The sequence below is a fragment of the Megascapheus bottae genome, chromosome 3, assembly GCF_031878675.1.
Source record: "Megascapheus bottae isolate mThoBot1 chromosome 3, mThoBot2.hap1, whole genome shotgun sequence".
Lineage (NCBI taxonomy): Eukaryota > Metazoa > Chordata > Mammalia > Rodentia > Geomyidae > Megascapheus > Megascapheus bottae.
Window position 1 is genome coordinate 27,804,371 of NC_143511.1, and position 20,606 is coordinate 27,824,976.

The 20,606-nt window shown below is 35.1% G+C and overlaps 1 protein-coding gene across 9 annotated transcripts in view; it reads right to left on the minus strand.

Moving 5' to 3' along the window:
* Rfx3 (regulatory factor X3) overlaps positions 1-20,606 on the minus strand; it is a 246,510-nt gene that overhangs the window by 106,879 nt on the left and 119,025 nt on the right. For all 9 annotated transcript variants that reach the window (XM_090329712.1, XM_090329716.1, XM_090329714.1 and 6 more), the window contains one exon: positions 17,405-17,529. In XM_090329712.1, the coding sequence (XP_090185838.1) occupies positions 17,405-17,521 (117 nt within the window). In that variant the 5' untranslated portion in view covers positions 17,522-17,529. The remainder of the gene's footprint in view (positions 1-17,404; positions 17,530-20,606) is intronic.

Here is a 20,606-nt window from a genome sequence, read left to right on the forward strand (position 1 = left end):
AGCTCTGTGAGAGACAACAACAACAATAACAAAAACAAAAAACCCAACAACAACAAAGATAGATACCACCTTAATACCCTTTAGGATGGCTGCTATCATTAAAAACAAAATGGGAAGAGCCAGGGGTTTAGCCTAGTGGTAGAGTGCTTGCCTAGCATACATGAAGACCCGGGTTCGATTCCTCAGTACCACATACATAGAAAAAAGCCGGAAGTGGTGCTGAGACTCAAGTAGTAGAGCTCTAGCTTTGAGAAAGTCCAAGGACAGTGCTCAGGCCTCGAGTTCAAGCACAGGACTGGCAAAAAAAAAATGGGAAAGGAAAAAGACAGGAAGAAGGTAATGAAATGAGAGGGCTGTAAGGAGAAATTGCAACCCTGTACACTGCTGGTTGGAATAGAAACTGGTACAGTTACCACAGAGAACAGGATTGTGGTTTCTCAGGAAAGTAGAAATAAAACCATGAAATTGGACAGATCTATTTCGAGTTATATATGTAAACGAACCAAAATCAGAATTCCAGAGGTATCTGTATTCATGTTCAGCATTATTCACAATGGCCAATTGGTGTCTACTGAGAGGTCAGTTATGGGGCTTGAACTCAAGGCCTGGGAGCTGCCCCTGTGCTAGAGCTAGAGCTCTATTTCTTGAGCCACAGTTCCACTGCCAGGTTTTCAGTGGTTAATTGAAGATAAGATAAGCCTGGTTTGGCTTCAAACTGCAATCCTCCAATCTCAGCCTCCTGAGTAGCTACAATTCCAGGCATGAGCCACCAGCACCAGGCTTGTGTGGTATGTTTCTAAAGTGAAATATTAATGGGTACTAAAAATAATTTGTGGGAAGTGGGGCTTGGTTCAAGGGTAGGGTGGTAGCCTTCAGGTGAAGAGCTCAGGGACAGTGCCCAGGCCGAGTTTAAGCCCCATGACTCACAAATAATAATAATAATAATAATAATGATTTTGTGATACATGCTACAAATAGGTAAAATTTGAGAGCATTATGTGAAGTGAAGTAAACCAATTATTAAAAAAAGTACAGAACTATTTAATTTACACAGAATTTTTAAAAAAACACAGAATACACAGAATTTTTAAAAACAAAACTAGAACAGCAGCACCAAAGAAATAAAGAATTATAATATGCACAGTTCCCATTTTTAAAGATGAAAAAGGTTCTGCTTACATAAAAATGTATATACCTAGCTGTCCAGTGAGGATGGTTAAGATGATACATTTTACCACATTTTTATTAAAGAATTAATTAACATTGATTTTTACATCATACTTCAAATGACATATTTAACAAACAAGTATTCAAGAATTACCACATTTTAAAAAATTTATTGTAATGTATAGAGGGGTTACAGTTATAGTCGCCAGTAGTAGGTGCATTACTTCTCACAGATACCCCTTCTCATGTTTTTGTCTCCATTTTCCTCTGTTCCCCCAATCATCTTGTTTTTCCCCTTCCCTTTCCTATTTCAAATAAACAAATAAACGTATATACAATATACCAGGTAAGAAAATGAGATACTGTAACAATATGAGATTAACCAAAGGGCAACAAAAGAGAAGAGAAATAACATAGTACATCAAAAACAACACACAATATAAAGCTCTTGTTTCCATATCCTGAAGATCCTTTCATTTAGCCTCATCCTATATGGCCTTATGTATCTAGGTTTTGCGCTATTGTAATCCTCTGCTAGGAGAGTCCTAAGTGTACGACTTTTTTTTTAAGCACAGGAATTTAAAAAAACAATAACCAAAGCATTGAACTACAATGATCCTTTCCAGTGGAACTGGCACTAAAAGCAATTACGTAATCTATCACTATCATGATACACAATGTTTATAAACAGAACACAAGTTATTTATCTCACAAATTTTGCCCACTATAGTTGTAGTATGTGTACTATAACCATTAATCTCTGAGATTCAAGGAATGAAGCTCACTGACTGAAACTCATGCTCTCTCAGAAATTCATCTCCTAAATACTAACTAAACGTTGAAAATCAACATCAAGTAGAAAGTTGTATGAATATAAGATGATTGCTAATTTCTCCCTAAAACTGTCACGTCCATTCTAAAGGTGATAAACTCATGGTGGATGAAGGGCAATTCTCATTGTCTCAGAGTCCCAGTACTGAGACTGGGACAGTCTCAGCCATTGTTAGAGCTAAGACACTTTAAATTGATCAAACCAGCATATCTACCCACAAATTCTCTGGTTTCCTAATAAAAGCTGATAGGAGCCATAAAATAAATAAATCTTATATTATTCCATTGTAACTTTACTGAAAATGTATAATTGCATTTAATTCATTATTAAATTTTCTCAGTTTTTATCCCCTTTCATTTAAAAATGTTTAAAGATCAATTAACACCTATTTAACTGTATTTATAGAAATCTGGATAGCTAGACACAGGTTTAGTACCTGCTTATATTAATAAATTGGAAGTGGGAAAAATGAACTGAACGAGCAAAAATATGAAAATATTTAGGCTGGTGCTCTGTGTAATCCTAGCTAGTAAGGAAGCTGGGGTCAGGAAGAAATTAAGAAGAAGCTGGGGGGACGGTGCAGAATCAATTGGGCTCATTGCTATGTCCAACTAAGCAATGGGTAGACTGGTCTGGGAAAAACCTGGGACCTTGTTTTTTAAAAAAGAAGAAGGAAAAGGAGAAGAAGGAGAAGGAGGAGAAGGAGGAGGAGGAGGAGGAGGAGGAGGAGGAGGAGGAGGAGGAGGAGGAGGAGGAGGAGAAGGAGAAGGAGAAGGAGAAGGAGAAGAAGAAGAAGAAGAAGAAGAAGAAGAAGAAGAAGAAGAAGAAGAAGAAGAAGAAGAAGAAGAAGAAGGTGGTAAAGGGCTAGAAGGGCTAGACTGGTTATGTACTCCTGGAATCCTAGCCACTCAGGAGGCTAAAATCTAAGGATTGTGGTTATAAGTCAGCCTGGACAGAAAAATCTGTGAGACTCTGTTTTCAATGAACCAGTAAAACTGTTGGACTGGAGGAATGATTCACATGGTAAACAATGACCATGAGTGTCTTAGTCAAGCAGGAGCTTGAGGAGCTGAGGTCAAGCCCCAGTACCAGCACACAAAACAAACAAACAAGCAACAACAACATACCCATAAAACATAGCTTTAATGTTACAAAATCTTGCCTGGCAAGAAACAACAAGGCCCTGAGTTCAAGCCTACTACCACCAAAAAAAGTAAGAAAGAATATAATTATAAATCAGAAAAATCAATTTGACACCATACATCAATATCATGATATAATTCACGTACTTATGTATAGTAAAAATATTGGAAATGGTGTATTTGCTCAAAGTAAACTATACTAAACATAATTAACATAAGGACCCCCTTTGTCCTATTAATGTTTGCTGATAAAAATAATATTTTAAAAATCCACTTTCCTTGTTACAAGAAATACATCAACTTGGTAACCAGAATTACAAAGATTGATACACAGTTATTACTATACCTGTATACTGTTGTTATTCTGTTCTATCTGAAGGCCTAATTTCTAAATTAGTTGCTAATTTTTTTCTAAGTTTAAGGTATAGTTTCTAATTTTCAGTGCATTTTTCTTGAGATTAATTTTTATATTATAATAATCAGTATTGGGTTTTCTTGTTTTTTGCTGTTTGTTTCACTAGTAATAGGGTTTGAATGCCATGCTTTATGTCTGACAGTTTTCTATTTTAGAATCTCAGGGAGTTTTCTACCAGGTCTGAACTCAAACCACGGTACTCTGGATCTAAGCCTCTTGCGTCCGAGAAACAATCAGGTTTGTAATGCAGTCCTCAGTTGTAACACCAAGTTTTTTTTTTTTATATACACATGTATTTTGAAGATAATTAGTGACAGCTAGAAGTAGTAATTCCTTATTGCATTGACTTTACATGTTGTTTACCTTGTTCACTTTTTTAATTTGTAGTGATACTAGGGCTTGATCTAGGGACTTTGTACTTTCTCTGCACATGATCTACCACAGACCTTAATTATTTTCTTAATAATGACTGAGATAGCAGAACTGACAGGGAATATATAGTTATTGATGAGATGACATCCAAATTTATTTCCTCTATTATTCTTTACTTTTTCTAAGACTGAAAGAAAAAGTAATGATTTATTTAACTTTAGGAAACACTCTTCTGTGAAAGTAATTTAATTTTATATATCAAAAAATACAGGGGCTGGGAGTTGAGTGACCCAACAAGCTCCACTCTCAAACTCCTAGAATTAATAAACTACTTTAGCAAAGTGGCTAAAGTAGTTTACCTTCAGAAGTCAGTAGCCTTCTTGTACACCAACAATACACAAACAGAAGGCCAAATCAAGAGAATGATCCCATTCACAATAGCCCCCAAAAGAATAAAATACTTAGGAATTAACTTACCCAAAGATGGAAAGGAATTATTTAATGAAAACTATAAAAGCCTAACAAAAGAAATTAAAGAGGACACTAGGAAATGGAAAGGCATCCCATGCTCACGGCTAGGGAGAACCAACATAGTGAAAATGGCTATACTGCCAAAATTGATATACAAATTCAATGCAGTCCCCATCAAAATCCAAAAGACATTCTTTACTGAAATAGAAGATACAATCCAAAGGTTCATATGGAACAACAAAAGACCTAGAATAGCCAAAACGATTCTAGGCAAAAAGAGCAATGCAGGTGGTATTACAATACCAGACTTCACACTCTACTATAGAGCCATAATAACAAAAACCACATGGCATTGGCACAAAAACAGACCAGAAGATGAATGGAACAGAATAGAAGACCCAGAAATAGAATCACCTACCTATAGTCAACTTGTATTTGACAAAGGAGCCAAAGATATACAGTAGAACTAACACAGTCTATTCAATTATTGGTGCTGGCAAAACTGGGCAGCCTCATGCAGAAAACTAAAAATTGACCCTAGCCTTTCGCCATGCACAAGCATTAACTCAAAGTGTATCAAAGACCTCAATGTCAGACCGGATACCGTGAAACTGCTACATGATAGAGTAGGAGAGACACTGGAGCTCATAGGCACAGGCAAAAGATCCCTGAACAGAATCCCAGGGTCACAACAGATTGGAGAGAGACTCGATAAATGGGACTACCTAAAAATAAAAAGTTTCTGTACAGATAAAAACATAGTTGCAAAAGTAGAGAGACAGCCAACCAACTGGGAAAAGATATTCACCAACAATACATCTGACAAATGCTTAATATCCAGTATCTACAGGGAACTCAAGAAACTAATCGCCCCCAAACCCTAACAAACCATTCACTAAATGGGCAAGGCAACTAAAGAGAGACTTATCAGAAGAAGAGATTAAAATGGCAGAAAAGCATATGAGAAAATGTTCATCATCCATGGTCATAAAGGAAATGCAAATAAAAACAACCCTAAGATACCACCTTACCCCAACAAAAATGGTCAAGATTTTGAACTCAGACAATGACAGTTGCTGGCGGGGTTGTGGAGAAAAAGGAACCCTACTGCACTGCTGGTGTGATTGTAAACTAGTTCAGCCACTCTGGAAAGCAGTGTGGAGGTTTCTTAAAGAACTGAAAATTGACCTTCCCTATGATCCTGCCATACCACTTCTGGGCATCTGAACATCATAACCCAAGATATGATAAGGACACCTGCTCAGCTATGTTTATCTCTGCACTATTCACAATAGCCAGGTGATGGAAACAATCCAGATGCCCTACTGCAGATGAATGGATACAGAAAATGTGGTATATACACACACACACACACACACACACACACACACACACACACACACACACACACAATGGAATTCTACATAGCCAACAGACAAGATAAAATAATGGCATTCGCAGGGAAGTGGATGAGTCTAGAGCGAATCATGTTGAGTGAGACAAGACCAAAGGAACAAAAGGTGCATGGTATCCTTAATATGTGGCTATTAGATCTCACCAATACAAAAGCGAGGACTCAATATTTGCATACCCAATACTATGGACATGGCATTGGAAATATAAACACAACTACATAGACATAAAAATCTATGACTCTATAGACACAATGTTTTATTACATAGATTAATAGGAATCTATAATATACAAACCCTTAGCCTAATTTTGATTATGTTTTAAAAGCTAAGTGCCAGTGATTGTATATAGAGATTCCCTTCATGAATACTCATTTGTTAAACATGTCATTTAAAATATGATGTAAAAATCAATGTTAATAAATTCTTTAAAAAATATATATATATAATTATGAAGTCCAAGATATGGAAACAAGAGGAATTTCTTTGTGGTTGTTATTTTGAATGTAGTATGTGAAGTTATTTATCTTTTGTTTTTTTCTCCCCCTATGGTTTATCCCCCATCATCACTATATCTGATTTTGCTACCTGGTGTATTACATATACATTTATTTGAATTAGGGAAGAGAAGGGGAACAACAAAACGTTGTGACAAATGGCAAAGTTTGAACCAATGCAACACCAATACTCACAAGACAATATGTTTGAAATGAACTTTACAATGTGGGGGAGGGTTTGGGAGAGGGAAAGTTTGAGAAAAATGTGGGAGGGATAACAATATTTGACAAGAAGTGTACTCACTACATTCTGTATTTAAATGTAACCCTTCTGTATATCAACCTGACAATAAAATTAAATTTTAAAAAAGATTAAAATATATAAAAAATGTGCAAAAAATAATCATGGCAGATTTTCTACAAAAAAAAGCAAAAGCATTGTAATTCAGAATATTGATTTTTTTAATTTAAAGAAAGATATTTTGCTTGCAGGAAAAATACTACAGATTCATTTTAATGAGAATCTTTGAAATGTATTTATCTTTAGTCCATCTGGGCATCTTTATATTGTTTGTCATGTCTTTCTTGAAATAAAATGTATATGTTACCTTTAAAAAAAAACTTCAAATATGGTAATCAAAATCATCACCATTTCATTACAAGATAGTTGTTCTTTTAGTACTAGAGACTATTTCCTCATATTAAGTGGATATATTTCTCTCTCTTTATTAAGCAGAAAAGTCTCACATTGTGAAGTCAAATGCCTATGTTTGTACTCTGTCCAAGACAAGTGACGTAAAGGAGTTCTTTCCACTACAGGATATTCGACTAACTTTGTTATCGCAATGTTGCTACAGACGAATCATTGGGTCAAGCGTGGTGTGGCTTTGCTTTGACAGTTGGATGACTAAATAGGCCTAACCTAAAAGTAAAAAACCTTGTTTTCACATAAAAATGTTATATAATAAAAAAATACAATACTAAGTAAGTATCTATAGCTATAGAGTAAAATAGTAGCCCCAAATATTACTTTATAAACATAGTAAGGCTGAGCAAAGATTTTTTTCTGCTTTGCTTTGTCCAGTCCCTGCCAATAACTGACTGACTCGATCTTTGTATAATGCTTGGGCAAGGGATTTGCCACAAAACTGCATCTTTAGCTCTTGAAGTCACTCAATTGTCAATGTGTTGTTTTTTTTTTTAAATAAAATTTCATACTTTTAGAAAGGTGCAAGAATCAGCCTTGCCAGGTAGCTCCCACCTGTTATCCTAGCTACTCTGGAGGCTGAGATCTGAGGATCAAGGTTCAAAGCCAGCCCGGCACAAAAGGTTCTAGACTCTTATCTCCAATTAACCTCTAAAAAACGAGAAGAGGGGTTTGGCTCAAGAGTAGGGTGGTAGCCTTGAACTGAAGAGTTCAGGGACAGCACCCAGGCTGAGTTCAAGCCCCATGACAATCACTCCCCCCACAAAATAAAAAAAAAAAAAAGGACAATAGCAAGAATTTCATAGAACATTATCAGGTAATACTTTTGGGGGTTACTCCATACTCATAATTTTCTACACCTTTTTTAAAAAAAATTTCCAATTTATTAAGCACACATGGATGTGTGCTAATTCTGAGGCTTGAACACAGGCTTGGGTGCAGTCTCTGAGCTTTTATTGCTCTAGGCTGGTGTTCTACCCCAAGACAAAGCTCTATTTCCCAATTTCTGGTGGTTAATTGAACATAACATTCTAACAGACTTGCCTGTCCATGCTGGATTTATTACTATTCTCAGATCTTACCCTCTTGAGTAACTAGGATTACCAGACCCTGATTTTTCTGCTTTTTAAAAGGTTCTCCATATACTAATGCTCCTACTTAAGATGTATAGAAGGTTCACGGTTTGGATTTCTAATTTACTGATTATTTTTCTCAAACAGCCCATTTTAACCCTCCCCCCCACCCCCAAATCTTCACCTTTGCTTCACTAGTTTTGCTCATGGGATTGCTCAATAATGCATGGAGAATTACAGCTCTAAAATTAAATCTTTCTGACAAAGAACGTTCTTTGCAAAAGAACTCCCAAGTTTAGTGGGCTTACCCCCACTTAAAAGTTTGTCTGACTGTTTTATCTCTGGGGTTAGAGCTTAAGAGCTCTGGATCTGAAGTCAAATGACTGGAGTTTGTCTCTTTGCTTAAAAAAAACCATGGTTGAAGGAAGATATGTTAGTTAAATACCAGACCTTAGCACTGAGTTAATAGAGCTAGAAAGAGAGTGGAAGTTCTTCACTCTAAATAGGAGTCCATCATTTCACAAGGGCCATGAGGAAAACAAAAAATGGAGTCTTTTCAGAAATGGCAATAACTGATATTGGTACACATTACTTTTTCTAAAATGCTTCCCCATAAAAATAAAATAATCTTTCTTTTGGGGAGGAGGAGGGAGTGTTGGCCATGCAAGCCACCAGTGCCTGGCTAAAATAATCATTTTTATTTTTTATGAATAAGTGTTGGGCAAATGTTCTAGGAAGCTAATCTTCTCATGCTGATTTTATACAGATAGGATTTAAAGATTTTTGATGAACAATTCAGTTGGCTACAAAAGATCTCAGGAGAGAAGATGATTCTCAAAGTATGTCCTACATAAATCCTTGGAAGTTCTACTATGGTATCTCAAAAGCTGCTATAAGATGCAAGTAGAAAGGTCAGTGTATAAGGCCCAAGTCTCCTTCACACACATGCACATAGTTATTCAGAACCATGTAGTTTATTTATTATTTAGTGTATCCCTTCAATACACATAGAGGCATTTGTAACTATATATATATATTTTTTTTTTTTACTTTTTCTAGCAAGGCATTATTTGCTAAACAGATGTAACAACTACATACTATTCCTAAAGGAAATAAATGTCAACTACACACATGCTCATTTTATAATTACTACCTTACAGTATACTTTGCAAATACAGGCACAAGTTGTCAAGGCCAAATAACTATTACACAAAGCAAGTTATTTCTATTCATGGAGTCCTGGTTTCCTCAAAGATAAAGGGGAATAATTCTATCTACCTTGCAGGGTTATTTTAAGCTTTAACAATAATGAGTGATGCATTAAACACACAGAAGGGTGCTTTTTGTTACTGTATTTCATTGTTGTCATTAGAGTTCCTAGAAAGTAGAATAGGGAAATCACTTACGAGAGAGCTATTATTGCAGACCTTGAATAACTTACACTGCAGACTGAAACATGGTTCAAGACACCAAGGCACAAAGAAAAACACAACTTTTATCACAAATTTTGTGTTTATAGTTAGGGGTCTCTACATTAAAAAGCAGGAGAAATTTCAAATAATAATGATATACCTGAACATTTTAGAAAAATAAGAACAAGCAAACCGGAAAGAATAAAAGCCTTGTGTAGAAGTTTTTCAGATACAAAAAAAATAATACAAACCATAATGAAACAACAGATAATTCTTCAAAACAATAAAAAATTAACAAATGCTTTACCAACTTAACTCAGGAACAGAAGACCCAAATTAATAAAATTAGGAGATGAAAAAGCGTATACTACAGTGGTTACCACTGAAATCCATGGATCATTAAAGAGTATATTAAAAATTTATGATCCAATGAACTGGAAAACCTAGAATAAGTGAAAAACATTGTCAAAAACAATTGTCTAAAAAAACATTGCACCAAAAGATATAAAGAATATAAATAGATGAATCATAAACAATGAATATATTTGTAAATACTGCCTCCAAGTATAGTTTACAAATATAAGCTCAAGTTCTTAGGTTCAAATACTAGTAATCATGGAAAAGGAATCAAGAATTTAATAAAGAATAAAGTAGCAATAGAGCATCATACAACAAAGAAAACATACTTCAGGACCAGAAACTCATTGCTGAATCCTGACTCTGTAAAACTGAAAAGGAAGGACATTTAAAATAGAAAATGAAAGAAATAAAATCTGTTCCTATGAATCCAGAATCACCATGATACCACAACTAAAACACAGCAATAACACAAACATTGAAAATAGAGAAATATATCAGATGAACAAAGATGTAAAAATATTGGAACAAGCTGACTTTATTCTAAAAATGCAAACGTGATTAAGCATATGGAAATGAACAAACAGCACAAAATAAATACAAAAGAAAAATGAATATCTCAAGACATGCAGAAAAGACTTTTAATAAAATCCAAGATTCTTCATGACAATAGCCTTGAAGGAACTAAGAAGAGAAAGATGATACGTCACCACAATAAAGGTCATGTATGACAAATCTATGAAGAATATTATACTATGTAAAGAAAAGCTGGAAGCCTTTTCTCAAAAATCAAGAATGTGAAAAGGGTTCCCATCCATATCACTCTAAAGCACTATAGTGCTTGAATTTAAACTGAGCAATAAGGCAAGAAAAAACAAATGAGAGATATACTAGGAAAGGAAGAAATAATATCCCTATTTGAAGATGACATATTTATAAGATTTGAACATTTCATAAAAAACACTCTTAGATATGAGGATTATTTGTGAGGAAGGGGGGTCATGGGGCTTGAACCCCGCCTGGGCACAGTCCCTGAGCTCCTCAGCTCAAGGATACCACCCTATCCTTGAGCCACGCCCCACTTCCCGTTCTCTAGAGGGTAATTGGAGATAAGAGTCCCAGGTCTTTTTGTGTCCAGGCTGGCACTGAAGCTTGATCCTCAGGTTTCCGCCTCCAGAGTAGCTAGGATTACAGGCATGAGTCACTGTGCCAACTGAGGAATTTTTTTGTAAAGCAAGATAAAAGAGGGCCCTGGGCTGTAATCCTAGTTACCCGGGAGGCTGAGATCTGAGGATCGAGGTTCAGAGCCAGCCCCGGCACTAAAGTCCATGAGACTCTTATCTCCAATTAACCTCCAGAAAACCAGAAGTGGTGCTATGGCTCAATGGGCAGGGTGGTAGCCTTGAGCTGAAGAGGTCAGGGACAATGTCCAGGCCCAGAGTTCAAGTTCTATGACAGATGGGGAAAAAAAGCAAGATAAAAACAAATAACTTTTATATAAACCAATAATAAATTACACACAAAAAAAATCAGTAGGCAAGCACGGGTGGCTCATGCTTGTAACCTTACATACACAGGTTCAAAGACAATCTAGTAAAGACTGGGAAGCTTGTATTTTATCTCCAATTAACCATTTAAAATCTAGAAGTAGAGCTGTGGCTCAAAGTGGCAGAGTGCTAGCCTTGAGATTAAAAAACAAACAAACAAACTGTAAATAAAAACCTAAAAATAAATCTAAACCCAAGCATGAAAGTCCTCATCAATGACAACCTAAAATACTGAAGAAGGAAATGGAACACGACAGAAAGATATCCCACGTTCATACTGGCAAAATTAATTACTACCAAAAATACTCATCAACAAAATTCCGATAATGTTCTTCACAGAAATAGAACAAAAGAAATTATTGATGCAATCATCTAAGAAATTTGGTGGTTGCCATTGTTGCTAATTGTTTATTTTGGTAAGCTTGTTGGGGTATGATGTTGCCAGGTTGATTTTGTGTTTTTTTGTTTTATTTTGTGACAGTCTGGTCATGTATATCCAAATCAGACTTCAAATTCATGATCCTTCAGCCTTAGTCTCCTTAGTGCTGAGATGAAAAATAAGATACTATTAGGCCCAGAGCAAAGATTTATACTGAATTCAAATTCTCAAAGCCTCTTTTCTTAAAACTAAGACAGTATTTACATACCACTATAGTAAACAGATCTATTGGAGGGAATTCACTTAAAAGTTGACCCTTTTTTAAAATACAGATTTCCTATCATCTAAACTGTCAAATCTGTTTGAATCTATGCTCCCAAAGAAAATGTCACTTCTCTTTTGACTAAAGAGGTAATATGCTCACTTTATAGAATCTACCATAACTGATGTGAGAATGTTAATATGGTACAAATTATAGTAAATAAAATGAAAAGCAAAAGTAGAAAGTAAAACTATAGCAGCACAGCTTTCCTATCAGTTCTAACAAGTAAAAGTGTATACCAACTTTCTAAAACCAGAATGCTTTTCCTCAACATAATTTTGAAATATGGTCCTATCATCTGAAAGGGCTTTAAATTCCTCAGTTACAAAACAAAGGTGCACAAGAAAACAATTTGTTTCCTACTAGAGAAAAGTAAAGACCATAGTCTTTCATAATCATTTTAGGGAAAGCACTTCTCTATGAAATATAACACAGATAATAGAATGGTATTGTTGCAAAAGAAGTAAAAAAATTTAAATTGAAAAGGTAAAAAGAAACAGTTTTGGAGGGCTTATTTATGATGGCTTAAGAATTATCATCAACATCAAGAGTATTTGTAAAATGAAGAGAAAAAGTGTAAGATTGAACCAGAAATAAAATTTGTCTATAGTCAGGGTTGAACCTTGAAAAAAACAATCTCTCTGGCTATCAGAAGAGATTTTGTATTCAATTGCAGGGTGAGAAGATATGAAGGCCTCTTACATTATAATATATATATATATTTTTTTCTTTTGCTAGTCCTGGGTTTGTGCTCAGGGCCTGAGCACTGCCCTTGGACTTCTCAAGGCTAAAGCTCTATGGATAAAGCTTTTCTGGCTTTTTCTACGTATGTGGTAGCTAAGAATCAAACCCAGATCTTTGTGCATGCTAGACTAGCACTCTACAACTAGGCCAAATTCCTGGCCCACAGTATAATATTTTTATGAGATACAACTCATCCCTTAGAATGCTCCATTTCTAATTAATACAATTCAAAAGGGGACAAATTCACATTTGAAGTCATCGAGAGTAAATTTAATAGTATAAGCATAATTTGATAATTCACATTTTATTTTAATATGCCCTAAAATTAAGGCTTTGAATAAACAGCATATGATACTGGGATCATGAAATTACTTGGTTTCTCAGCACACACACACACACACACACACACACACACACACAGAGCAGAGTTTGTCATTAATGGTTTAAGAAAGGTTATTGAATAGTTGCATGCATGTAATTAATTACTAATAACATCATACTATAATTTCAATGGTACTCTCAAAATGGTACTATCAAAATCTAGAAGTTTTCAAAGATACTATAGTAAAATTTCCCAAACCTACACAATGCTAATACATTAACAATTCAAGAAAAAGCTTATCAGAACAATCAGAAACTACTGTAGTACCAATCTTATTATCACTTAGGGACAGCTTGCATGCATAGGCACATTGTTAGAATGCAATGGAAAGCTTCAAACATTAAACTGTTCTAGTAGGTGTAAGAAAGCAAAAGAGAATATCTATGGAAAAACAATCCTTTTCTATATCTCAAAGGAAGACATAACAAGTGTTTCCAAACTAATGTAACACTAACTCCCTATATGAAACAAAACCCTAGAGACACAAAGAAAATGAGAGTTCCCACCTTCTTTGCATGGTGTAAGGAAGGTAAGGTATCACCTGTCTTGAATGTCCCAGAGGAAAGAAATAACCTGAAGAACTGAAAATAGCCCTGTATGGGGGCTTCCAGAAGAGTCATATGTTATAGTACAATAGTACATGCTTTTCCAGATATGGTCCAGATGTAAAAAAAAATTTTAAATCATTTTTTACTAGCATACATTAATAATACAAGTTTCACTGTGACAATTCCATAAATATATACATTGCTTTCTGAACACTTCCCTATTATATTCCTTTAACATGCCCTTCCTGTTTCCACTTTTCAAATACTGTTTGGTGGTTTAATTTATGCTAAGCAAGTGGTTTTAAAAGAGTGAAGAAGGAAGTGTGCTTGTGTTTGTATATGTGAACCATTGTTTGTTGATTGTGATGCTGATTTCTGCTAATGGTAACCATCTACATTTTTGTGTGGGATGTAGTGGGAGGGAGAGGGAATCAAGTGTCTAGACTAAGTCTCCGGGTGGCATTGAATTCATAATCCTCTCATTTTAGCCTTCAGAGCATTTGTTTAACAAGTATATGCCACAAATCACCCATTCTTGCTTTATTATTTGTACTTATTATAAAAAGATATTAATCCCCAATGTAAAAAGATAAGATGGCAACAGGAGGTGGAAAATAAGCTTTGCCAGTAATGCATATAATATTATACATATGCAAACACAATTCCTATATGACTAGTTTTCCCTAGTCTCGATAAAAATTTGCAAGTTTAGGGGGCCAGAAGTTTAGCCTAGTGGTAGAGTGCTTGCCCAGCCTGCACAAAGACCCAAGTCCTATTCCTAAGTACCACATATATAGAAAAAGCCAGAAGTGGTGCTATGGCTCAAGTGGTAGAGCTCTAGCTTTAAAAAGCCCAAAGACAGTGCTCAGGCCCTGAGTTCAAGCCCCAGGACTGGCAAAAAAAATTAAAATTAAAAAATTTATAAGTTTATTCTTTGGTTTATTCCCTATACTGACATAGATGAAGAACATATGACACTGAACAAAAAAAATTTTTTTAAAAAGTTGAAACAATATAATATAAAACCATACTCTTTTCCTGCTTCTCCCCCACAGCTCTCAGGCGGTATTATATAAAGGGTAATTTAGTACATATGAAGAAAGTAGAAGATTAAAAATGCCACAGAGTATCAGAGGGGGAAAAAAATCCACACAAGCCACACACAAAGAAGCAGAAATCAGAATGCTGGTGCCTGAAAAGAAGATAATCCTTTATAACTGAACAGTTGAGTTGGACAGAATTTATAATATCATAGAAGTAAAAGCATCTACTTCCTATTATATTGATCTACCAAAATTAAAGTGCAACTAATACACTGAATCACATGAAGTTGTTTTTATATATCATAACTAATATGTATCTCAAATGTATACCAGGAGCATAAAAAATGGTGTGTGGTTGTGTGTGTGTGTGTGTGTGTATGTGTGTGTTAGAGATCAAAAGAGGCACTTGCTAAGACCGTGGTTAAAACTTAAAAAAGAAGAAACAAAAATTATAATCACATAGACTTGAAATGTATTTATTAAATAAATGATATCCTTAATCTATCATTAAAAATACAAACAATTCTTTAAATACAAATAAGTATATATCAAACAGTTGGTCAAGAGTGGTAAATTAGTTACCCCTGAAAACTTGTTTATATAAAAAGAAGAGTGGCTAGGTACAGTGGCTCATGCCTGTAATCCTAGCTACTTGGGAGGCTGAGATCTAAGGATCAAGGTTCAAAGTCAACCTGGGCACTAAAGGACCTGAGACTCTTATCACCAACTAATCTCTAGAAAATGAGAAATGGGGCTTGGCTCAAGGGTAGGGCAGTAGCCTTGAGCTGAAGAGATCAGGGACAATGCCTAGATTGAGTTCAAGCCCCATAACACACACACACACACACACACACACACACACACACACACACACACACACACAAGAATTTTGTGTTGTTGTTTGTTGATTCTGTTCTATTAGAAATAAGTCTGAAGAATTATTTGAATCTTTACTACATGAGTCTATAATACTAGATTATACACAAACTCAAGTAAACTGTCTCTAAAATTTAACAAAAAAGGTAAAAAGCGAAGAAGATATAATCATAGTGTAGGAGATGTACTACAGATTCTTTAATGTCCCTAGAAGGTCCTTTCTGAATAAAGGAACATTATTTACACATTATTCCTATTAAGGATAGAGACATTCTCAAAACCATTCTTCCACAAAACAGAATCAAAACCAAACAGTGAGTTTACATTTCATTAATGTAGTCAGATAGTTATTTTTTAAGGTTACATATACAGAACAGTGCTCTAGTTAACTATCCTTTTTTGAGCAATATTTAGTTTCAAGATTGGTAATTACATCAATAATCTCTGAGGCATTTATTCGTAAAACAAAACAAGAGTTTTGAAGTGGCACTATTGTGGCTCAAGGGGTAGGGCGGTAGCCTTTAGCTGAAGAGGTCAGGGACACTGCCCAAGGCCAGAGTTCAAGTTCCAGGACCAACAAATAAAAAGGAAAAGAAAAGAAGAAATGGACAAAATGAATATATTAAAAGTTTAAAATCTACATACAATTCATTGGAATAAATGTAGAACAAAAGAGGTTGGATAAGTTCACTGAAATGAAAAGAAAAAATTACCTTAAAAAGTAGCAAAAATATTTTTTCTGTAACTTCAGTACTGTTCCCATGCCCTATCTAATTCTGAATCTTGACCAGTCTTTCAATAATGCTATATATTATCATTCTTTCTTTATTCAGTACACTGGTAGAAATGCCAAGTCATAATGTAACAGCAATACATACAAAACAATATTTGAAAATGAACTCTACAACTTGTGTCAGGGGAGGGAAAGTGGGAGAGAAACATGGGAGGTAGTTAACAATGTCCAATAAGGAATATACTCACTACCTTATGTATGTAATTGTAACCCCTGTGTACATCACCCCGACAATAAAATAAAATTTAAAAATATGGTAAGTCACTGTGTTCACAATCTATGGGCAGAACTTAACCATGAACATCATTCTTTTGTCAGTATTTTTCCAAATAAGCCAAATGCCTGGAGAATGAATAAGAGATGAATGAGGTGAGTCAGAGCCCCAAACCTTTAAGATAATTTTCTTTTCATTAAACAGGATTTTGCAGCCACCTAATGCCAATTTGCTTTATAAAACAGCACAAAGGCAAAAATCTTATTCTATAAGACTACAAGCATGCTTTCTTTTATTAGGTAGTACAGGGAGTCAAGTAAATAAAAAATATAGCTGGCATCTTGATATGACAGAAATCAGAAGTGATAAGCTTTAGGGAGAAGAGACAATAAAATACTCTTAGTCAAATTAGTGGTGGAAAAATAACTTTCTTAAAGAATTGAAAAAGACTCTGAGAAGAGAGATTCTAGTTTGTATGTCCACATGTTTGTACGTTCAGTCTCACACAGAAAGAACTTGGTACCACAAGAAAATACTCAAAAGACTTGGTCGATTAACCTCATGACTGAAACATGAAGCTCCTCACTGAGTAAGAAAGGAAATTCTATATGATATCAATACAGCTATCTCAGATGGTCAGATAAACAAAATAAAACAAACAAACAAACCCAGCCTCCTCTCAGAGAACAATAGCTCCTACCTGTTGTTGTACTGGTACCTGCTGTACCACCTGTGTAGGCACTGCTGCTTGACTAGCCACAGACGTCTGTAAAGTCACTGTGGAACCCGTGTCTGACCCAGTCTCTGATGTCTGCATGATGGTTTCTGAAAAACATGAAAACAAAGCTGAAGATACTTTCTTTGAATGACCTACATTCATTACATTTTTTTCTTAATATCCCTAACTTTCAATCCTCAGAATGCCTCTCAATCCAACATACTGCCAGGATAACATTCTGAATATTTGAAAAAAAATCAGAATGTTTACATTTATTCAGATCACTTTGAAAATAAGTATGAAAAATTATTAATCCATATTTTTATTTTAAAAATTCTCGCTAGTACCTCTTCAGTTGAAATTAGGGAGATTTTACCTCGCTAAAATCTAAAATGCTTAGGTCTCAACCATTACACATTATTTCAGTCCATTTAAGATTCAAAATTATATGTATATTCTTAATTGTCAGAATATAAATTCCAAGTAGATATAAATATATCATTGAACTATACTTTCTGATGAAGTATAATGTTGATAACAAAGGTACTTTCCAACTTCAAGACTTACCATCCAGTGATATTTTGCACTGATATTTTCTCTAATTTTCTCAGACATCCTGGCCTTTTGCTACTTATAATAAGCAATACTTATAAGATAAATATAAATTTTTCTATTGTTGAGTATATATCAACATCATAATATTTTTCTGTAAATGCGAACAGAGTTCACTATCGGTTACTCTAAGGAAAAATAGTACATTATGTTTTAAATCTGTGAAGAATATAATGAACATTATTTTTCCATTAAAAAATTCTTGTAACATACTTCAGTTCCTTCAGTGAGAAAATGATTCCTTTTCAGGAACTTTCATCACAGCACTACCTCACTCTAAACTTCCCATTGCCTCATTTAAGTTTAGAAATGGACTCCTGAAGATGTCAAATTGGTGGGGGTTTTTTGTTTTTGTTTTAATAAATGAGGAAACAAAATACCAGAGATTTTGAAACTCACTTAAACAAAGACTGGAGAAGAATTGGGACTAGTCTTTTCCACTTCAAACCCCAGCTTAATGTTTTGACATTGGCCTCTCTTGTAGGGATCTAAGTATTTTCTTATCCTTAGTGTAAATCCTAAATCAACACAATAAACATCCCTTCCACAGGCTAGCTTGGCAGGTTAGAATTGCAATAGTTATCATTTGAACCCCGGAGACAGCTATTATTGATTGCCTCATGTGTTAATTATTATCAATTGCCTCATATGTTAATTCATAAATAAATGAGTCCATGAAAGAACTCAATGGATTGGTATGGTGTTAATTTTTCTCTACAATTGAGGAACTTCATATACATAAAGGAGATAACTAGGGATGGCCACTTGAAAGTGATGATGAATGTAGTTAATGCCGAATTTATATTTATTAGTTAAAATTGAGCTCCAGATTATCCCAGATATATGGAAAGGCTAAACAGTAATTGACAAGTTGTGAGTTTTCCAAAATAAACTGTTGGTCCTGGGCCTGGGTGTTGTCCTTGAGCTCTTCAGCTCTGTCACTTGAGCCACAGCACCATTTTTGTTTGTTTTTGGGGGTTTTTTTTGTTGATTTTAATTTTTTTCTTATACTTAATTGGAGATAAGAGTCTCATGGACTTTTGTGCCCAGGCTGGCTTAGAACTGTGATCCTCAGATCTCAGCCTCCTGAGTAGCCAGGGTTACAGGTGTAAGCCATTGGCGCCTGGCTAAAATTTTAAGAGTTTTCTAGGAAATCTTAAAAATGGTGGCTCACTGCTTCAAGAATAGGTGGTGTTGGGGCAGGAATTTGGCTTAGTGGTAGAGTGCTTGCCTAGCATGCACAAAAATCCAGGGTCGATTCCTTGGTACCACATACATAGAAAAAAGTTGGAAGTGGTGCTATGGCTCAAGTGGTAGAGATCTAGCCTTTAGAAAGCCCAAGGACAGTGCTTGGGCCCTTAGTTCGGTCCCCATGACTGGAAAAAATAAAAATAAAAAAGAATAACTGGTATCATCTCTAAAAGAGCCCATGAACATGTGCACACATGCCACTCTGTAGTAAGTAGACAGCTAAAACTGTAGAAGAATGACAGTCTTTACTAAATCAAGCTCTTGCTGGATTAAGATTTCTTTTTGTCTTATTTGTCTATATTTGTCTTTAGGAGTGTCAAGAGAGGCACAGAAATGGAGGAACAGAGGGTAATAAACAAATGCAGCTGTGCTACTCACTGGATGCTGTTGAAAATGAACTAAACTATTGAGGGTGGGATGAGAAGGGGAAAACTGGGAGAGAGGGAAGGAAAAGGGTAACTTCATCCAAAAGAAAATGTATTCTTTGCCTGACTTATGTAACTGCAACCCCTCTGTTTTAAGCATTTTCAAATAAAAATTTTTAAAAATAAGATTTCAAGAAGACCAACAGTTCTCAGCATTGGGGGAGTAAGAGCCCTTACCCACCATGTACAGGGCCATAGGTTCACTCCTGAACAGTACTAAAAAAATTGTTTGTTTGATAGAGATATGCACAAATTAGAAATGTGATCAATGCATATTCTACCACAAAAGGACAGAATTACATACTTAAGGACTACTGATGCCCTTTGAGCTATGCAGAGGATTGACTTTTAACAGTAGACAAGAATGAGGAATGGACTAGATAGTAAAAGAATCTGCTGTAAGGCTGTTGTGATTTTTGCTGTTGTTTTTGTTTTCTGTCTCATTTGCATTAAGATAGTGGATTCTGATAGTTTAAATGACTATCAAATAATTTATCATTGCTCATTTAAGTGGCACATTCAAGGATAGACAAATTCCTTACAGTGAAGTCACTTATCATAAGCTCTCCAGTTTCTTCCAGAGCTGAGTAAGAACTCTGCCAAAGCCTAGCTTGTATACTCTCAGAATTAGATTTCATTTATTTTCCAAGTGATACAATTAAGGCTCAGAGAGGTTGAGTTGCTTACTCAAGGCCATACAGATGGGCAATATTAAGCACTTGAATGTCCTACTATCAAACCCATGTTTTAAACTTTTAGAAATACGGGAAGTACTGTGTTTCATAATAAACAGATAAGAATTTCAATAGATTACAAGGCTATAATTCTCAAAACAGCTTGATACTGGCACAAGAACAGGTTTGAAGACCAATGGAATAGAACTGAGGACCCAGATA